This window comes from Protopterus annectens, chromosome 7.part0, assembly GCF_019279795.1.
Source record: "Protopterus annectens isolate FY-2018-M chromosome 7.part0, PAN1.0, whole genome shotgun sequence".
Taxonomy (NCBI): domain Eukaryota; kingdom Metazoa; phylum Chordata; order Ceratodontiformes; family Protopteridae; genus Protopterus; species Protopterus annectens.
In genome coordinates, this window is record NC_056739.1 from 635977129 (window position 1) to 635996266 (window position 19138).

The window sequence follows — 19138 nt, forward strand, 5'->3', positions numbered from 1 at the left end:
GAACCAATGAGGTGCTTAGTCTAAGCTGTAATGCAGGTGACCTCAGTCAGCCAATGACCTTAAACAATTCTCTCTCACTGAAATGCCTGATGGCTTTGGCTAAACCAAGATGTCCCTGAATACGTGCTCAGACACACAGCCTCCAGAAACACTAGGCCCAAATACAAGCCTGAATATGGACAGTGCTACAAATTTCCACACTACTTAGAAACAAACTGCAGAAATGTTTCTCAGAACAGAAAAGCAGCAGTTAACCTTTAAATGAAAGTTTTAAATAGCCAAAGGAGCCTCTAGTGAAAGCGATTAACTGCAATAAGTTATCAGAAACAAACAACCCAACAGATGCTTAATAAAAGTGGACAATTTTCAGTTAATACCTTACACACAGTGAAACTAGCTAAAAAATATACAGTACACAAAGTGCTATAAATAACTCGAACAAAATAAGCAAAAAATAGGATACTTAATGTTATATATTATAGATCCGAGTTTGCTCAGTATCCTTCCTTCAATTAGCTCAGTGTGAAATTGCAGAAACACTCATAACTTAACTGCTTAGGTAACAGAAAGTTGAAACCTGAGACAACTTTAAAAAAAAAAAAAGCTCAAAAGAACCAATGTGGTGCTCAGTCTAAGCTGTAGTCCAGGTGAACTCAGTCAGCCAATGACCTTAAACAATTCTCTCTCACTGAAATGCCTGGTGGCTTTGGCTAAATCAGGATTTCTCTTAATATGTGCTCAGACACATAGACTCCGTAAACACTAGGCCCAAATACAAGCCTGAATATGGACAGTGCTGCAAATATCTACACTACTTAGACACAAACTGCAGAAATGTTTCTCACAGCAGAATAGCAGCAGTGAGGCTTTAAATGAAAGTTTTAGACAGATAAAGGAGCCTCTAGAGAAAGCGTTTAACTACAACAAGTTATCAAAAACAAACAACCCAACAGATGCTTAATAAACGTGGACAATTTCCAGTTAATACCTCACACACAGTGAAACTAGCTAGAAAAATATACAGTACACAAAGTGCTATAAATAGCTTCAACAAAATGAGCAAAGACAACAGGATATTTAATGTTATATATTATAGATCTGAGTTTGCTCAGTGTCCTTCCTTTGATTAGCTCAGTGTGAAATGGCAGAAGCACTCACAGTTTAACTTGTTAGGTAACAGAAAGTTGAAACCTGAGACAACTTTTAAGAAAATAAAGCTCAAAAGAACCAATGAGGTGCTTAGTCTATGCTGTAGTCCAGGTGACCTCTGTCAGCCAATGACCTTAAACAATTCTCTCTCACTGAAATGCCTGATGGCTTTGGCTAAACCAAGATGTCCCTGAATATGTGCTCAGACACACAGCCTCCACAAACACTAGGCCCAAATACAAGCCTGAATATGGACAGTGCTCCAAATATCCACACTACTTAGAAACAAACTGCAGAAATATTTCTCACAGCAGAAAAGCAGCAGTGAGCCTTTAAATGAATGTTTTAAACAACTAAAGGAGCCTCAAGAGAACGCATTTAACTGCAACAAGTTAGAAACAAACAACCCCACAGATGCTTAATAAAAATCAACAATTTCCAGTTAATACCTCACACACAGTGAAACTAGCTAGAAAAATATACATTACACAAAGTGCTATAAATAACTCAAACAAAATAAGCAAGCAAACAGGATACTTAATGTTATATATTATAAATCCGAGTTTGCTCAGTGTCCTTCCTTCGATTAGCTCCATGTGAAATGGCAGAAATACTCACAACTTACCATCTTAGGTAACAGAAAGTTGAAACGTGAGACAACGTTTAAGAAAGAAAAGCTCAAAAGAACCAACAAGATGCTTATTCTAAGCCATAGTCCAGGTGACCTCAGTCAGTCAATGACCTTAAACAATTCTCTCTCTCACTGAAAGGACTGATGGCTTTGGCTAAACCAAGATGTCTCTGAATATGTGCTCAGACATACAGCCTCCACAAACACTAGGCCCAAATACAAGCCTGAATATGGACAGTGCTCCAAATATACACACTACTTAGAAACAAACTGCAGAAATGTTTCTCACAGCAGAAAAGCAGAAGTGAGCCTTTAAATGAAAGTTTTAAACAGCTAAAGGAGCCTCTAGAGAAAGCATTTAACTGCAACAAGTTATCAGAAACAAACAACCCAACAGATGCTTAAAAAAATGGACAATTTCCGGTTAATACCTAACATACAGTGAAACTAGCTAGAAAATATATAGTACACAAAGTGCTATAGATAACTTGAACAAAATAAGCAAAAAGACAGGATACTCAATAATTTTAAATATTATAGATCTGATTTTGCTCAGTGTCCTTCCTTCGATTAGCTCAGTGTGAAATGGCAGAAACACTCATAACCTAACTTCTTAGGTAACAGAAAGTTGAAACCTGAGACAACTTTTAAGAAAAAAAAGCTCAAAACAACCAATAAGGTGCTTAGACTAAGCTGTAGTCCAGGTGACCTCAGTCAGCCAATGACCTTAAACAATTCTATCTCACTGAAATGCCTGATGGCTTTGGCTAAATCAAGATGTCCCTGAATATGTGCTCAGAGACACAGCCTCAAAAACACTAGGCCCAAATACAAGCCTGAATGTGGACAGTGCTACAAATATCCACACTACTTAGAAACAAACTGCAGAAATGTTTCTCACAGCAGAAAAGCAGCAGTGAGCCTTTAAATGAAAGTTTTAAATAGCTAAAGGAGTCTCTAGAAAAAACATTTAACTGCAAAAGGTATCAAAAACAAACAACCCAACAGATGCTTAATAAAAGTGGACAATTTCCAGTTAATACCTCACACACAGTGAAACTAGCTAGAAATATATACAGTACACAAACTACTATAAATAACTTGAACAAAATAAGCAAAAAAACAGGATGCTTAAGCTTATATATTATAGATCCGACTTTGCTCGGTGTCCTTCCTTCAATTAGCTCAGTGTGAAATGGCAGAAACACTCACAACATAACTTCTTAGGTAACAGAAAGTTGAAACCTGAGAAAACTTTTAACAAAACAAAAAGCTCAAAAGAACCAATGACGTGATTAGTCTAAGCTGTAGTCCAGGTGTCTTCAGTCAGCCAATGACCTGAAACAATTCTCTCTCACTGAAATGCCTGATGGCTTTGGCTAAACCAAGATATCCCTGAATATGTGCTCAGACACACAGCCTCCACAAACACTAGGCCCAAACAAGAGCGTGAATATGCACAGTGCTACAAATATTCACACTACTTAGAAAGAAATTGCAGAAATTTTTATCACAGCAGAAAAGCAGCAGTGAGCCTTAAAATGAAAGATTTAAACAGCTAAAGGAGCCTCTAGAGAAAGCGTTTCACTGCAACAAGTTATCAGAAACAACCCTACAGATGCTTAATAAATGTGGACAATTTCCAGTTAATACCTCACACACAGTGAAACTAGCTAGAACAATATACAGTACACAAAATGCTATAAATAACTCAAACAAAATGAGCAAAAAAAGCAGTATACTTAATGTTATATATTATAGATTCGAGTTTGCTCAGTGTCCTTCCTTCAATTAGCTCAGCGTGAAATGGCAGAAACACTCACAACTTAACTTCTTGGGTAACAGAAAGTTGAAACCTGAGACAACTTTAAAGAAAAAAAAAAGCTCAAAAGAACCAATGAGGTGCTTAGTCTAAGCTGTAGTCTAGGTGACCTCAATCAGCCAATGACCTTAAACACTTCTCTCTCACTGAAATGCTTGATGGCTTTGGCTAATATGCCTGAATATGTGCTCAGACACACAGCCTCCAAAAACAATAGGCCCAAATACAAGCCTGAATATGGACAGTGCTACAAATATCCACACTACTTAGAAACAAACTGCAGAAATGTTTCTCACAGCAGAAAAGCAACAGTGAGCTTTTAAATGAAAGTTTTAAACAGCTAAAGGAGCCTCCAGAGAAAGCGTTTAACTGCAACAAGTTATCAGAAACAACCCAACAGATGCTTAATAAAAGTGGACAATTTCCAATTAATACCTCACACACAGTGAAACTAGCTAGAAAAATATACAGTACTCAAACTGCTATAAATAACTCGAACAAAATAAGCAAAAAAAAAATGATACTTAATGTTATATATTATAGATCAGAGTTTGCTCAGTGTCCTTTCTTCGATTAGCTCAGTGTGAAATGGCAGAAACACTCACAACTTAACTTCTTAGGTAACAGAAAGTTGAAACCTGAGACAACCTTTAAGAAATAAAAGCTCAAAAGAACCAGTGAGGTGCTTAGTCTAAGATGTAGTCCAGGTGACCTCAGTCAGCCAATGACCTTAAACAATTCTCTCTCATTGAAATGCCTGATGGCTTTGGCTAAACCAAGATGTCCCTGAAAATGTGCTCAGACACACAGCCTCCAAAAACTCTAGGCCCAAATACAATTCTGAATATGGACAGTGCTACAAATACCCACACTACTTAGAAACAAACTGCAAAAATGTTTCTTATGGCAGAAAAGCAGCAGTGAGCCTTTAAATGAAAGTTCTAAACAGCTAAAGGAGCCTCTAGAGAAAGCGTTTAACTGCAACAAGTTATCAGAAATAAACAACCCAACAGATCCTTAATAAAAGTGGACAATTTCCACTTAATACCTCACACACAGTGAAACTAGCTAGAAAAACATACAGTACACAAAGTGCTATAAATAACTCAAACAAAATAAGCAAAAAAACAGGATACTTAATGTTATATATTATAGATCCGAGTTTGCTCAGTGTCCTTCCTCGAGTAGCTCAGTGTGAAGTGGTACAAACACTCACAACTTAACTTCTCAGTCAACAGAAAGTTAAAACCTGAGACAACTTTTAAGAAAAAAAAGCTCAAAAGAACCAATGAGGTGCTTAGTCTAAGCTGTAGTCCAGGTGACATCAATCAGCCAATGACCTCAAACAATTCTCTCTCACTGAAATGCCTGATGGCTTTGGCTAAACCAAGATGTCCCTTAATATGTGCTCAGACACACAGCCTCCACAAACACTAGGCCCAAATACAAGCCTGAATATGGACAGTGGTACGAATATCCACACTACTTAGAAACAAACTGCAGAAATGTTTCAAACAGCAGAAAAGCAGCAGTGAGCCTTTGAATGAAAGTTTTAAACAGCTAAAGGAGCCTCTAGAGAAAGTGTTTAACTGCAACAAGTTAGCAGAAACAACCAACCCAACAGATGTTTAATAAAATTGGACAATTTCCAGTTAATGCCTCACACGCAGTGAAACTAGCTAGAAAAATATAAAGTACACAAAGTGCTATAAATAACTCAAATAAAATAAGCAAAAAAAGGATACTTAATTAAATATATTATAGATCCGAGTTTGCTCAGTGTCCTTCCTTTGATTAGCTCAGTGTGAAATGGCAGAAAACCTCACACCTTAACTTCTTTGGTAACAGAAAGTTGAAACCTGAGACAACTTTAAAGAAAAAAAAGCTCAAAAGAACCAATGAGGTGCTTAGTCTAAGCTGTAGTCCAGGTAACCTCAGTCAGCCAATGACCTTAAACAATTCTCTCTCAGTGAAATGCTTGATGGCTTTGGCTAAACCAAGATGTCCCTGAATATGTGCTCAGACACACAGCCTCCACAAACACTAGGCCCAAATACAAGCCTGAATATGGACAGTGCTACAAATATCCACACTACTCAGAAACAAACTGCAGAAATGTTTCTCATAGCAGAAAAGCAACAGTGAGCCTTTAAATGAAAGTTTTAAACAGCTAAAGTAGCCTCCAGAGAAAGCGTTTAACTGCAACAAGTTATCAGAAACAAACAACCCAACAGATGCTTAATAAAAGTGGACAATTTCCAGTTAATACCTCACACACAGTGAAACTAGCTAGACAAATATACAGTACACAAAGTGCTGCAAATAACTCGAACAAAATAAGCAAAAAAACAGGATACTTAATGTTATATATTATAGATCTGAGGTTACTCAGTGTCCTTCCTTCGATTAGCTCAGTGTGAAATGGCAGAAACACTCACAACTTAACTTTTTAACTAACAGAAAGTTGAAACCTGAGACAACTTTTAAGAAAAACAAAGCGCAAAAAAAAGTGAGGTGCTTAGTTTAAGCTGTAGTCCAGGTGATTTCAGTCAGCCAATGATCTTAAATAATTCTCTCTCACTGAAATGCCTAATAGCTTTGGCTAAACCAAGATGTCCCTGAATATGTACTCAGACACACAGCCTCCACAATCACAAGTCCCAAATACAAGCCTGAATATGGACAAATATCCAAACTACTTAGAAACAAACTGCAGAAATGTTTCTCTCAGCAGAAAAGCAGCCGTTAGCCTTTAAATGAAAGTTTTAAACAGCTAAAGGAGCCTCTAGAGAAAGCGTTTAACTGCAAAAAGTTATCAGAAACAAACAACCCAACAGATGCTTAATAAAAGTGAACAATTTCCAGTTAATACCTCACACACAGTGAAACTAGCTAGAAAAATATACAGTACACAAAGTGCTATAAATAACTAAAACAAAATAAGCAAAAAAATCAGGATACTTAATGTTATATATTATAGAGCCGAGTTTGCTCAGTGCCCTTCCTTCGATTAGCTCAGTGTGAAATGGCAGAAACATTCACATTTTAACTTCTTAGGTAACAGAAAGTTGAAACCTGAGACAACTTTTAAGAAAAAAAAAAGCTCAAAAGAACAAATGTGGTGCTTAGTCTAAGCTGTAGTCCAGGTGACCTCAGTCAGCCAATGCTCTTAAACAATTCTCTCTCACTGAAATGCCTGATGGCTTTGGCTAAACCAAGATGTCCCTGAATATGTGCTCAGACACACAGCCTCCACAAACACTAGGCCCAAAAACAAGCCTGAATATGGACAGTGCTACAAATATCCACACTACTTAGAAACAAACTGCAGAAATGTTTCTCACAGCAGAAAAGCAGCAGCGAGCCTTTAAATGAAAGTTTTGAACAGCTAAAGGAGCCTCTAGAGAAAGCGTTTAACTGCAACAAGTTATCAGAAACAAACAACCCAACAGGTGCTTAATAAAAGTGGTCAGTTTCCAGTTAATACCTCACACACAGTGAAACTAGCTAGAAAAATATACAGTACACAAAGTGCTATAAATAACTCAAACAAAATAAGCAAAAAAACAGGATACTTAATGTTATATATTATAGATCCAAGTTTGCTCAGTGTCCTTCCTTCGATTAGCTCAGTGTGAAATGGCAGAAACACTCACAACGTAACTTCTTAGGTAACAGAAAGTTGAAACCTGAGACAACTTTTAAGAAAAAAAAGCTGAAAAGAACCAATGAGGTGCTTAGTCTAAGCTGTAGTCCAGGCCTTAGGCATAGGCAAACTAGGCAACCACCTAGGGCGCTGTACAGGCCGGCTTTGAAAAGGGCGCAATTTTAATTTATCTATTTATTTTAGTTAGTATAACTTTTGATCTCTTCTCGGCATCCTGTTCAAGGGTGCCTGAACCATTGGGATAGGGCGGGGGCGAGTGCCCTCCCACTTACAGCTGCAGATGGGCTCGGAGGCTTTAACATCACAGCATGCATGATACAAGAGTCTTCTCCTTTATGTGTGCATCATGACGCTAATGTCGATTTAAATACGTTCTGAAGTTCTGCGTGGAATTTAAGCCAGCAGTTATTTTAAGCAATGAGTTAAGTCCATGTTGTTTGCATGTGGCCGTTTGGTTTAGAAAGAAGGTAAGTGTGAGTGTGTGTAACTTAAATCGTTTCTCTATGAGAGAGAATGTGTGTGTGTGTGTAATTTAAATTGTTTGTTTGTGTATGAGAGAGAAAGCGTGTGTGTAATTATATCATTAGTTTGTGTATGAGAAAGTGTGTGTGTAATTGATCGTTCGTGTATGAGAGTGTGTGTAATTTAAATCATTCGTTTGTGTATGAGAAAGAGTGTGTGTATGAAAAATGGTTTCCTGCTGAATTTGCCAAGACCAGCATCTTGAATGCCGGCTGTAACTGCAAAAAGTGGAATTTTTAAACTTGTGTTCACTGTGAAGTGTCATCACTTTAGAAACTGTTGTAACGCGCTTCTTTTCCCTTTAGTACCCTCTTACATCTGTGGTAGGAGAGCTAAGCCTTGGAACTTCCAATTTGTTGGGCAAATGAACAGACCTTAAATCCCTGAGGTGTAACACAGTTTGTACGCCAATCATACGTCTCAACTGTTCAGATTTTTTTTCTTGTTATTTTTGTCTAATTGTGATTTTCTGGTAAGTCATTAATTGGTGTCATTAAATAAGAAACATTTGAGTTTTAGACTTTATTTATTTCAGCAAGTACATGATAATACAAAACCTTTTACCATATGAACTTTCTAAGTTTAAAAGAGCAGCATTTTAAAATTGTTGCTATGTTTGGGCCGTTTTCCTCTCATTATTTTTTACTTTGTCCAGCTTTCTTGTGCTTACAGGTTGAGAGAGGTATGATACTAATTTGTGATCGATATTGTGTACAAGTGGAATTAAGCATACAAGATGCTTTATAATGTATAATGTTGGGCATGCCGAAAATATCCCTGAGGTCAGTGTTTTATCAGGTGTAGTCACTTTCGTTACCTTTTCTTTTGAATCTTGAATTAGATTTTTGTCAGTCTTCCAGCTGTCTGCTTGCTTAACAAATGGCATTGCTTGCATATAACTTTTACTGTAACTGTAAAAAGGGGTGATGCATGTTATTTCAGTGGTGTTTTTAGTACCTTACTGTTTAGGTTGCTTAATCAGTTTATTTTTTGAAAGTAAAAGTCGTTATAGCCATTTGATCATTTACAGTAGTGTGCAAATGTAGACATACTAAAAATAAATATGTTTTGGAACTGCAATGCATAACCAATTACTTTCTGAAAATGTACTAGATTTATTGCATTAGTACCAAAGCAAGAGGTAAAATCTCAGGACCAGTGAAAGAGGTAAACAAATTCAGACAAAAAATAAATCACTTTTGCCAACAGCAGTTCACCATATATCCTTATTAATAAAGATTTATTGCATTTTGTAAAGTACGCTGTAGGGCAGTGTTTGGTGTGCAGGCTAAAGTCACAGTATAGAAATGGGTTAGTATTTCATCCGAACTGCAACACTTGCACAGCTTTTTCTGAAAGCATCATCTGTAGGATTAATACATTACAGTGTACTACATTATTTTATTATGTGTCATTGTTTGTGATGTGGTGTGTTATAACGCTGCAGTGCAACACCATACAGACTAAACGATCTACATTACTGAAGCCCGTGTTAAGAGAGAATTTTGTTATTCATGCAAGAGAATGGTTTTGACTATGCTTTGAGCCCTACTTTTTATTTGGACACACCAATTAAAAAGTACCGTAACTTGGGCAGTCTGTCAGTATGTGCATTTTTTCCATAATTACTTGTTTGTTCTTGGTTGGCACGTGTTTTTAAGAAGCCCCAGCTGATTTCCAACCATTTGACATGGCTTGACATGTCATGACAGAACTTTGAGTGGCCTTTTATAGGTTCATAGATTAGTACTAAGCTAACTGCCCTTGCGAGCCATTTTAAGCCTAGCCAATTATCCCTTGTAAGACTCAAACCCTGCACCTTGTGTTTGTAAGGCAAACACCATAACCATGAGGCCACACTCCCATCCCCTCTTTATGGTTAAAATGTTCTGAAATGGGCAGGTTTGTCATTACTGGGTTGTGCATTTTGTTTTATTGCTTACTGGAAAAATGTTCAAAACTACAAATTTAAAAACACACTAACAAATGGTGCTTTATTATACAAGGAATGTAATTTAATACAATCAGGAAGGTGAATCAAAGAACACATACATGTATGCATGGCCCTAAAAATGTGTGCAAGGAGGCCGTTTTGAAAATAGCCCAAAGGTAAACTTAAGCCTCCACTGGCCAGATGCATTTTTTATGAATGTGGATTTTCATGCCGTTTCAATGGCAGAGAAGTTTATTGCTCATGCCAAGTCTGTTTTTATTGTGAGACTGTATTGTTTAGCAAATGTCCATTTGTGTTTGTGCTATTCAAGCTTAAGCTACTGTACGTATGGAGGAGGGAGGTTGCTATTCTACTTTCACTGAGCTGTAAGGTTCACTCGCCTACCCCAAAGTAAATTAAAATGTTTAGATTAATTTAAGCAACTCTTTGAAATAAGGCATGTGAGCTTCAATTTTCTGAGGACGTGACTTTTATACTAAAATATATGTGAAGGGGCAACTGATAAGGCAGGTTTATTAAAGGAAAATTCCACTGTCCTTCACTTTCAGTTTAACTGCATCACAAGGTATCTTTTCTTCATATGCATTTAAATGAAGGAAATGGATGGAGTGGCTTTCCTGGGGAGTGACCAACCTGTGGGTGTGGCTTATAGGGGTGTTTCATGAGCATGGTATGGGTGGGGCTTAAGGGGCACCAGAGTACTACTTCGCCTAGAGCACCAGTTCAGCTAAGGCCGGCCCTGAGTCCAGGTGACCTCAGTCAGCCAATGACCTTAAACAATCAATGTCTTCCCACTCTATATTCCTAAAAACTTCCTCATGTGGATTTCATTCTTTTTTTTTTTTTGCTTTAGACTGTGAAATACTTATTTAGAGGGAAATACCTCTCTGTAACATTTGTAAATGGAATATGAAACTAGCAGAGCGACTTTGTTTAGCCAACTAGCATACAGCATGAAATCTTTCAGGTTGTGGTACCTCACAAAATTAGTAGTCTAATTTGTGAAATAGTAAATATGAAGCACTTTATATGTACCAATCGAGGAAGAATAATTTCTTTAATTTTGTGTATAGCTGCCATTAACCGTCTTTCCCGACCCCCTTAAACCGTGAAAAATTAAGGAAACTTTCTACAAATAATTTAAAATTGGACTCATTTTTAGGTTTAAAACATTATCTTAAGCATTATTTGCTGCTGTAAATCAAATGTTAACATTTGTCATTCACAGGCTAATACATATGAAAAGTACTGGCCATTCTACCAAAAGTACGGAGGTCAAAAATTCCCTGAAGAACATGTGAAAAAAGCTATTGCTGAAATTGAAGAAATGTGCAATATTTTGAAGCATGAAGGAGTTACTGTTAAGAGACCTCAATCCCTTGACTGGACAGTGAAATATAAAACACCAGACTTTGAGTCTTCAGGTAAATACCCTACTCATCATTTTAAATGAACCTGTGTGGGCTAAAATTCAGTGTTTGGAGTTTCACTGTATTTACAGCTATAAAACTGTATGTGATACTAGATATAAACTGGTACACTTCTGTGTGTGTTCTGAATGTGTTAAGTGTTAACACAAAGTGATGTCTAGTGGTAGCTCTCCATAAGTATTTTAAATGCTTTAATCATAACTGTCTTCATACTACTTGTATCAACTGTTCTCATAACAACTTGTACAGTTTTTTTAATACTAGGCTATTGACCAGGAAGATAATTTTTGAAGCCTAGGTACAAGATCCCACTTCATCAGTATCCATTGACATGAATAATTAATATCTAGTTTCAAGCCCTTTCAATGAAGTCTTGAGGAGCCAGAGCTAGGGTGCATTTACCTTTACCCATCCATTCATCCAGGTTGTGCTTAAAGAGGGTCAGGGAGCCACTTATCCTTTACATGTAAGGGAAGTCTGTTCATTAAAAGATGGATTCTGTGAGAGAAATATATTTTTCTCCAGCAGGTCTGTTTATGCTTTGGTGGATGTTTATTACCCTTGAGCATGTTTTTAGGGTGTTATTAGTTTTGCAGATGTATAGGAGGACACATAGGACTGGAGCCTTCAAGACTCCGTAAGCTAGACAGAGGTCAACGTTAAAGATTCTGTAGGAGACAGAAAAAAAGAGTGTGCACTTTAAGGCAGTCTGTATAGTACAAGGAATAGATGCCCTTGATTCTGTTAGTGAGGAAGTACTGCAGTCTCTCAAGCTGAGCCATTTTAGACAAGTGCATACCAAAGGACGGCATTATACTGTATCATGAATCTGATGATAGAGGAGTAGAGAGGGGTAATAACTGCCTTAAACCTAAAAGATACCTCCCTGGTGATCATAAAAGTATTTCCTAATGAGAGTGGATATTTGATGGCCAAACCATAGGCCATTGTCAACGAAATTGCCCTGCTCTCTTATGACTGTGTAAGTTTTCAAAAGAGTGTCAATTTTTCGGTAAGTGCATGGATGCTTAGGTTTGCCAAATGGCACAGTACTGCATTTCTTGGCATTTAGTTTAAGGTCATGGACAGAAATCATGTTAGACCATCCTGAAGAATACTGTTGTCAAGATGGGGATTTTATACCAGCTCTGAGTTTGCTTTTGTCCACAAACTTAAGTCAACCACAGGTCCTTCATGTCAGCCTTGGCATCACAGAAGTAAATACTGAAGAGATGTGGCCCTACAACTGATCCCTGAGGGACAATTCTTGTAACAATTCTCTTTGACAAGAGCATGCCTACATTGACAGACTGGGTTCTGTTAGTAAGCCAGTTTACTCTCCAATGGGAAATAAAGGGTTTACGTTTAGATTTATTAGATTAGCAATAATGCCAGAATGTGGGATGCTATCAAATGCCTTTGACAGTTCCAGGTAGGTAATGCAAATCACTATGCTTGCATCTAACCCTTCACCGGCATGAAGAAGACAACCAGGTTCAGCAGGCAGGAACTGCCTTTAACAAACCCAGACTAGCTTGGGTAAAAGGACTGTAGACCACTGATGTCATTGTTAATAAGTTCCATAATGATGCATTCAATCACTTCATATATAAGGTTGTTGAGGTTTACAGAGCCTCCCTTGTGGATTAAGATGACCACAGCAGTACTCCCCACCATGTATGAAAAGATTGAGAGGCTGATGCTGAAAAGGTTTAGAAGCGAGTCTATGACACAGTGTTTGGTGCTGACAAAAATGCAATTTGGCACATTGTCAAGACCCATGGTTCTAGAATTTTTAGCCTTGGGGAGAACTCTCAAGACTTGCTCTAAAGTGATCCTGGGTGTGGATATGCTAATATGTGGGAAAAAGTTGGGGGGATAGGGGAGTAAGGTTTAGGCTGTATTTATCCACTAATATGTTAGCTATGTCCTCAGATGAGGAGTATATGTTGCTGCTACACATTAGCTCAATGCATTGCTGGCCTAAGGTTTCAGACATTGCTGAAGAAGGTTTGTTGTTTTCCTTTGCAGAGATGCCAATTTTTAGATCAAACTTTCTCTTGGAAGGTTTGATTTTCCTCCTGAGTTCTCTGTTGATCTTTTTGAGATCATCTTTAGAAAATAGTTTATTACGTTTGCTTTTAAGGCCTATGAGTTGCTTCATCTTGTTGTATAGTTTGCTTATACTTAGGTTCAACTGCTGGGATTTATATCTGACTTCTGCATTGTACTTATGTCTGACTGGGGATCAAAACTTCAATCCATGCTTTGAGGTGGGTGTAGAAACTGTCTGCAAATGTAGCAGGTATGTGAGATGGGCTGATTGAGGTGAGGAGGATAACAGAAGATGTACAATTATCAAAAGATTGGTCATTGTCAACAAAACTGCCCTGCTCTCTTATAACAATCTGAGTTTTCAAAAGGGTGTTGTTTGTGTGGCAGTTGCTGATATACATTTTTTTCAAGGGTCTGGAATGCCGATAATATGTGAAATGTCATAAGGTCGCCAGTTATCTGGATTAAGTTTACCTTAGAATAGTCCCTCAAGACAGAAGGGTTTTGCGGTAAGTCAGGTTTTATCCGCATATGGAATGTTACTGAATGGTGGTCACTTTTGACTAGTAATGTGTTAACTGTAGGTATAAGCCCATAGTTCAGACTTCAGCTAATTGTTCCAAAGAGCTAGATTTATGAAGCCAAGGAATCTTTGTGCATGTACTTAGTGCTAATGTCGGGTTCCCAGTTGATGGGAGGATAACTGTCTCCAAGCAGAGTAACATTATTCTTGATGGGGACGGGCATCACTTTGTTTAGATATGCCCCATGGGCTTCAAGTGGCAAGGAAGGGGTAAAATAGTTGGCTATGATATGGTACAGATTTATACTGACCATATGAGGAATAAGTAGAACCTAAAGGTCACTGTCATGCCTTAAGACTCCAGAGGTGATTTGGCCTCTTAGGAATACAACTACATCCCCTTCATTTTCAGTATTTGGTCAGAAGGAATGGCATCCCTTATATGCTAAACCTTTGTCTAGGAGACTTCTGTTGTTTGGGCAGGGATTTTTTTTAATTATCTCAACATTAGAAGAAGACATAGTAGCCATGGCTGGACATCAATACTGACAACTTGCTGGCTATAGTCAACAATATTATTTAGGAAATATTTTGAATGTTGCATTTCTAAAAGATAAATTAGCAGCTGATCATTTTATACTTGATTCCAAATTAGATACTTCTGATCACTAATATGTTGTATAGACAACCAAATTTACATTGCATAAACATTATATAGAGGCTAAATCTCATAGGAAATATTAGAAATTTTTATTTTTATTTATTATTTTATTTTATTTGCAGTTGGTTTACCAGGATAGTCCGTTGGGCCAAAAGAACCCGTTTTCAATGGAGTCCTGGGGAGAAAAGCTCCAAAAAAAACAAAAACAAACAAACTAGGTACATACAATAGACTGCTAATAATAATTATACAATATAAAAGATACAAACATTTGAGTTCAAAATTCAGGCCACATTCAAACAATACAATCTAGTGAATGATAATGTGAAGTGTTTATGCTGTGAAAAGTGATATTACTTTACACATACAGTGGTTATTTTGTAAGGAACATAAGCTTTGTAAGGTACAGTCAGGTAACATGAGCGTGAAAGGAAGATGTAAATACCATATTTTTATGAGGGGTGGGAGCAAGAGCATTCCCATTGGGACTTTAGATGTATATGAAGAGATTTTTTGAACATGTAATGATTGGAGGAGGAGCGAATGGATGGTGGGAGTGAGTTTCAGAGACAAGCTAGGTTAAAGGATAGTAAGTTTTTGCCAGGGGGACGAGTTGGTTTGTGTACTTCTAGTAGGTATTGATTGTTTGACCTTAAAACTCTATCGGGTAGGTGCATCTTGAAGGCAGAAGACAGGGAGGGACAAAGAGAGGGGATGAGAATGAGCTTGTAGGCTAAAGTTCGCTGAGTATAGTTGAGATGATTAGGTAGTTCAAGCCAATTTAGTTTTTGGAGAGAGGAACAGTGGTGGGTGGAGGACCTGTGGCTGTTAGCAAACTTAGCGATTTTGTTGTAGCAAGAGGAAAGTTGTTTTTTTAGAGAGGACTGAAGATTAGTTAGCAGTGGTGCTCCGTAGAGAAGGGAGGGGATAAGAAAGGAAGAAGAGAGAGTGATTTTAGAGGAGCTTGTGAGGTACTGATTCTGACGGTAGAGCATACCTAGTTTTTGATGGACTTTTTTAATATTTAGTTGTAGATGGGAGTTGAAATTAAGCTGGTTGTCAACTTGGACACCAAGTAACTTGGTTTCAGACACCAGTTCCAGGGATGAATTATTTTGACTAGTAATTGAGAATGTGCTTATATCGAAAGGAGTAGTTTTAGAGGGGGTAAATACCATTAGTTTAGTTTTGGAGGCATTGAGTGCTAGGTGGTTCATTTTCATCCAATGTTCAGTAATTGAAAAAGCTTCTTGTGTAAGCTTTTGGAGCATAGAGGAAGATGTGGCAGAGCAGATAATGGTAGAATCATCTGCATATTGGATGATGTCAGAGAATGGAATAGATTTGTGGAAATCATTTATAAATATATTGAAGAGAAGGGGACCAAGAATGGAGCCTTGGGGAACTCCGGTGGGGGTACTAAGAAAAGAGGAAGTGGCCATTTTCCATTTTACAGCTTGGTATCTATTTGATAAATAGCTGGAGAACCAGTTCACGGAGGAGGGAGAAAGGTTAAGTTTTGAAAGTTTAGTTAAGAGCAGGCTGTGTGAGATAGTGTCGAAGGCCTTAGAGAGGTCAAGTAGTAGGGTAGAGACAATTTGGCCAGAGTCACGTGCTTTATTAACAGTCTCAAGATAGGAGAGGAGGGCTGTCATAGTGCTATGATTTGGCCTAAAACCGTGTTGAGTAGGGGTTAGAAGGTTGTTATGTAAGAGATGTGGTAAGAGTTGAAGTTGGACACACTTTTCTAGAAGTTTAAAAATGGGGGACAGGATAGCGATGGGTCGGAAGTTGTTGACGTTACAGTTATTGCCATCTTTATGTAGAGGAATGATAAAGGCTTGTTTCCAGAGTTGGGGCACTGTACATTCCTGGATGGAGCGTTTGATTAGAATGCTTATGGGATAGGCAATTGCTTCAGCAGCTATATTTAGGAAGTAAGAGGGAATGTTATCAGGTGCGTTAGTACATGGCTTCAATTTCTGAAGGAGTTTCTTTATAGTAGAAGTGGGTATAGGTTTTAATGAGAATAGAGCTGAGTGGGGAGAGAGAGAATTAGAGGATGGTAAGGATGATGTGGAAGTTGGAGTAGGAGAAGAGGTGGAGGATAGACAGTGAGTGGATGGGAGTGAGGAAGGAGTGGTAGTGAAGGGTGGAATGTTAGCAGGAGAGGGTGGGGGTGTATTCGATAGTGAGGTGGAGCTAGGGAAAGAGGAAGTTAGTTTGCTAATAGATTCAATGAAAAAGGAGTTGAATTGAGTAGCTAAGTCTAAATCTGGGGCATTTGGGTCAGGGGTAGGGGTGTGTGGTTTGCTGGGGTTAAGGAGGGTAGAGATTCCTTTCCAGAATTTTTGAGGATTTGTTTTATTAGTGTTTTGGAGTGTAAAGAAGTATTTTTGTCTATCAGAGATAATAAGCTTTTTTACTTTATTTCGAAGGGTTTTGTACTCAATGTGGTGTTCAGGGGTCTTGTTTTTCTGATAGAGTCCCCAGGCTTTATCTCTAAGGCGCATGGTTGATAGTGTGTTTTTGGTTAGCCAGGGGGCAGAATTAGTTTTTATTCTCTTTGTCCTCAGAGGGGCTTGGGAGTCTAGTATTTCTAAGAATGTTGAGTTGAAGTGAGCAACTGCATCTTCTAAGGATAGTGTCTTTAGATTGTTCCAGTTAATTGCTTTTAGGGAATTTAAAAAGGTTGTTGGGTTAAAGTTTTTGTGGTTGCAGGTAGTAATATAATTGTGGGTGTGGTATGAGATACAGGGGAGTCGGTGAGTGAAGATGGGCATATGATCACTTAGAGGGTCGGGAAGAGTACCACTGTCTGAAAAATAGTGGGGATGTGACACTAGAATCCAATCTAGAATACTGCCACCAGAGAGGTTTTTTGATGGACGTGTTACAGTGTTGATTAGCTGGGAAAAGTTATATAGGTTGATGTTAAGGGGGTTAGTTGGTGACTGAATGGAGGTCCAGTTAATATTTACATCTCCTAAGATTATGGTTTAATTGCTGATGTTGTTGGAGAGCCAGGAGAGGATATCTTCAAGTGTGGAAATATTTTCCCCTGGGGGGATGTAGAGGGATGCTAGACATATGTGTTTGTGCTTATTAACTTGTAGGAGAGTTAGGAGTAATTCAGCGTTGTTAAATTGTGGAATAGGTTTGTTGTAGGGAGTAATTAGCAAGGAAGATGAGTATAGGAGAGCTACTCCACCACCTTTTTTGTGGGACCTGTCTTTTCTAATGATAGAATAGTTAGGTGGAATTATTTCAGAGTCTTTTATAGAGGGTTTTAGCCATGTTTCTGAGATAGATAGGATGTCAGGTTTGTTATGCATGAGCCAGGCATGGAGGGTTGCGACTTTGTTGACTATGCTTTGGGAGTTTAAAGAAGTAAGTAATATAGGCTTGTGTGTGGAGGTGGAGGTGGAGGGGCCTGGGTTGGGATGGATATCACCTGATAAAAGACTGGTAATCAGATAAAAGATTGGGTTAGAGAAGTAATTTAGTAGTTTGATAAAAGGATTGGGTTTTATTGTGATTGTGAAGGGGTTCCTGGTTGCTATGGGGATGGAGTTTTTCTGAGAGGTGAACAATTTGTATGAGAAGGATAGGAGGTGTTTTATAGGGTATAGATGGGGAGAAATAGATGAGTGTGAATGTGAGAGAGGGGAATTAAGATGGTTAGTTATGTGGTAGAATTGTGAATGGTAGGAGATACAGGGTTGGGTGAGGTAGTGAAGATATGAAAGTTTAAGAAGTAGTAGTAGTAAAATAGAGATGGATGAAGGTTTTAAGAGCATGATGATTAAGGTTGCTTGGTGGTATAGTGTTGTAATTGTTTTGTATATGTTTATAAAGATTATTATACAAGGATACGGTGGTAAAAGCCTGAAAGATAGTGGGGAGTATAGAGTAGGTAGGGTTGAGGGGGTGGGGTTGTTGGAGTAGGTGTTAGAGGAGAAAAGAAGATCAATTATCTGAGTGAGAGTTTAGACTGGAGTCTGATAGTGTAGAATAGAAGCGGGTGTGGTTATAAGAGGGTAATTGGGTGGTATAGGGCGTGTCTAGGGTGTTGGAGGTTGATTGGTGTAGAGAGGAAGTGGGTGTGGTCACAAGAGGGATATAGCTAGAGGTGCCGGGGGTGGGTGGAATTTGGGGGCAGGGTAGGGGAGCGGAGTGAGCCCGAAGGGCGAACGGAGCGGGAAGAAACCAGGAGAAGATCGAGAGCCAATCAGTGGAGCATAGATTACAGGAGAGTAAGTTGTAGCAGGGTAAGTAGGGGTTCTGGATATAATATATATATATATATATATATATATATATATATATAATAGGTAGAGTGGGTTATAAGTTAAGGGAGAGAAAGTGAGAAATGAGAGTAAAAGCTGAGAAAAAGCAAGAAGTGAGTAAAGGAAAAGCAATAACAGTGGGGAGGGGACGCCCTCTAGTGGCCAAATGCAGAAGTGCACTAGGCCCACTAGGGTAGTCTATGGACTAAATAGGATTGAAATAAGGAAGAGCTAGTGTAACTCAGGGAAGTAGATGAGAGTGAGAATAGAGAGGGAGAAATAAGAGGGGTTTAGGCTGCTGGCTGTCCTGGCAGGGAGATAGCTTACAGAGATAACAAGCAGGAGTTAAAAATTACAGAAGGTTAAGTAGCAGCAGATACACATACTTTCTCAGTGTCCTCTGGGAGACTCCTGGTCCAACTTTCCAAAAGGGGG

General features: G+C 38.3%; 1 protein-coding gene across 1 annotated transcript in view; it reads left to right on the plus strand.

Annotated features, from left to right (window-relative positions):
* Window positions 1-19138, plus strand: part of GATM (glycine amidinotransferase) — a 587158-nt gene that overhangs the window by 258345 nt on the left and 309675 nt on the right. The window contains exon 3 of the mRNA XM_044077207.1: window positions 10974-11169. Within this exon, the coding sequence (XP_043933142.1) occupies window positions 10974-11169 (196 nt within the window). The remainder of the gene's footprint in view (window positions 1-10973; window positions 11170-19138) is intronic.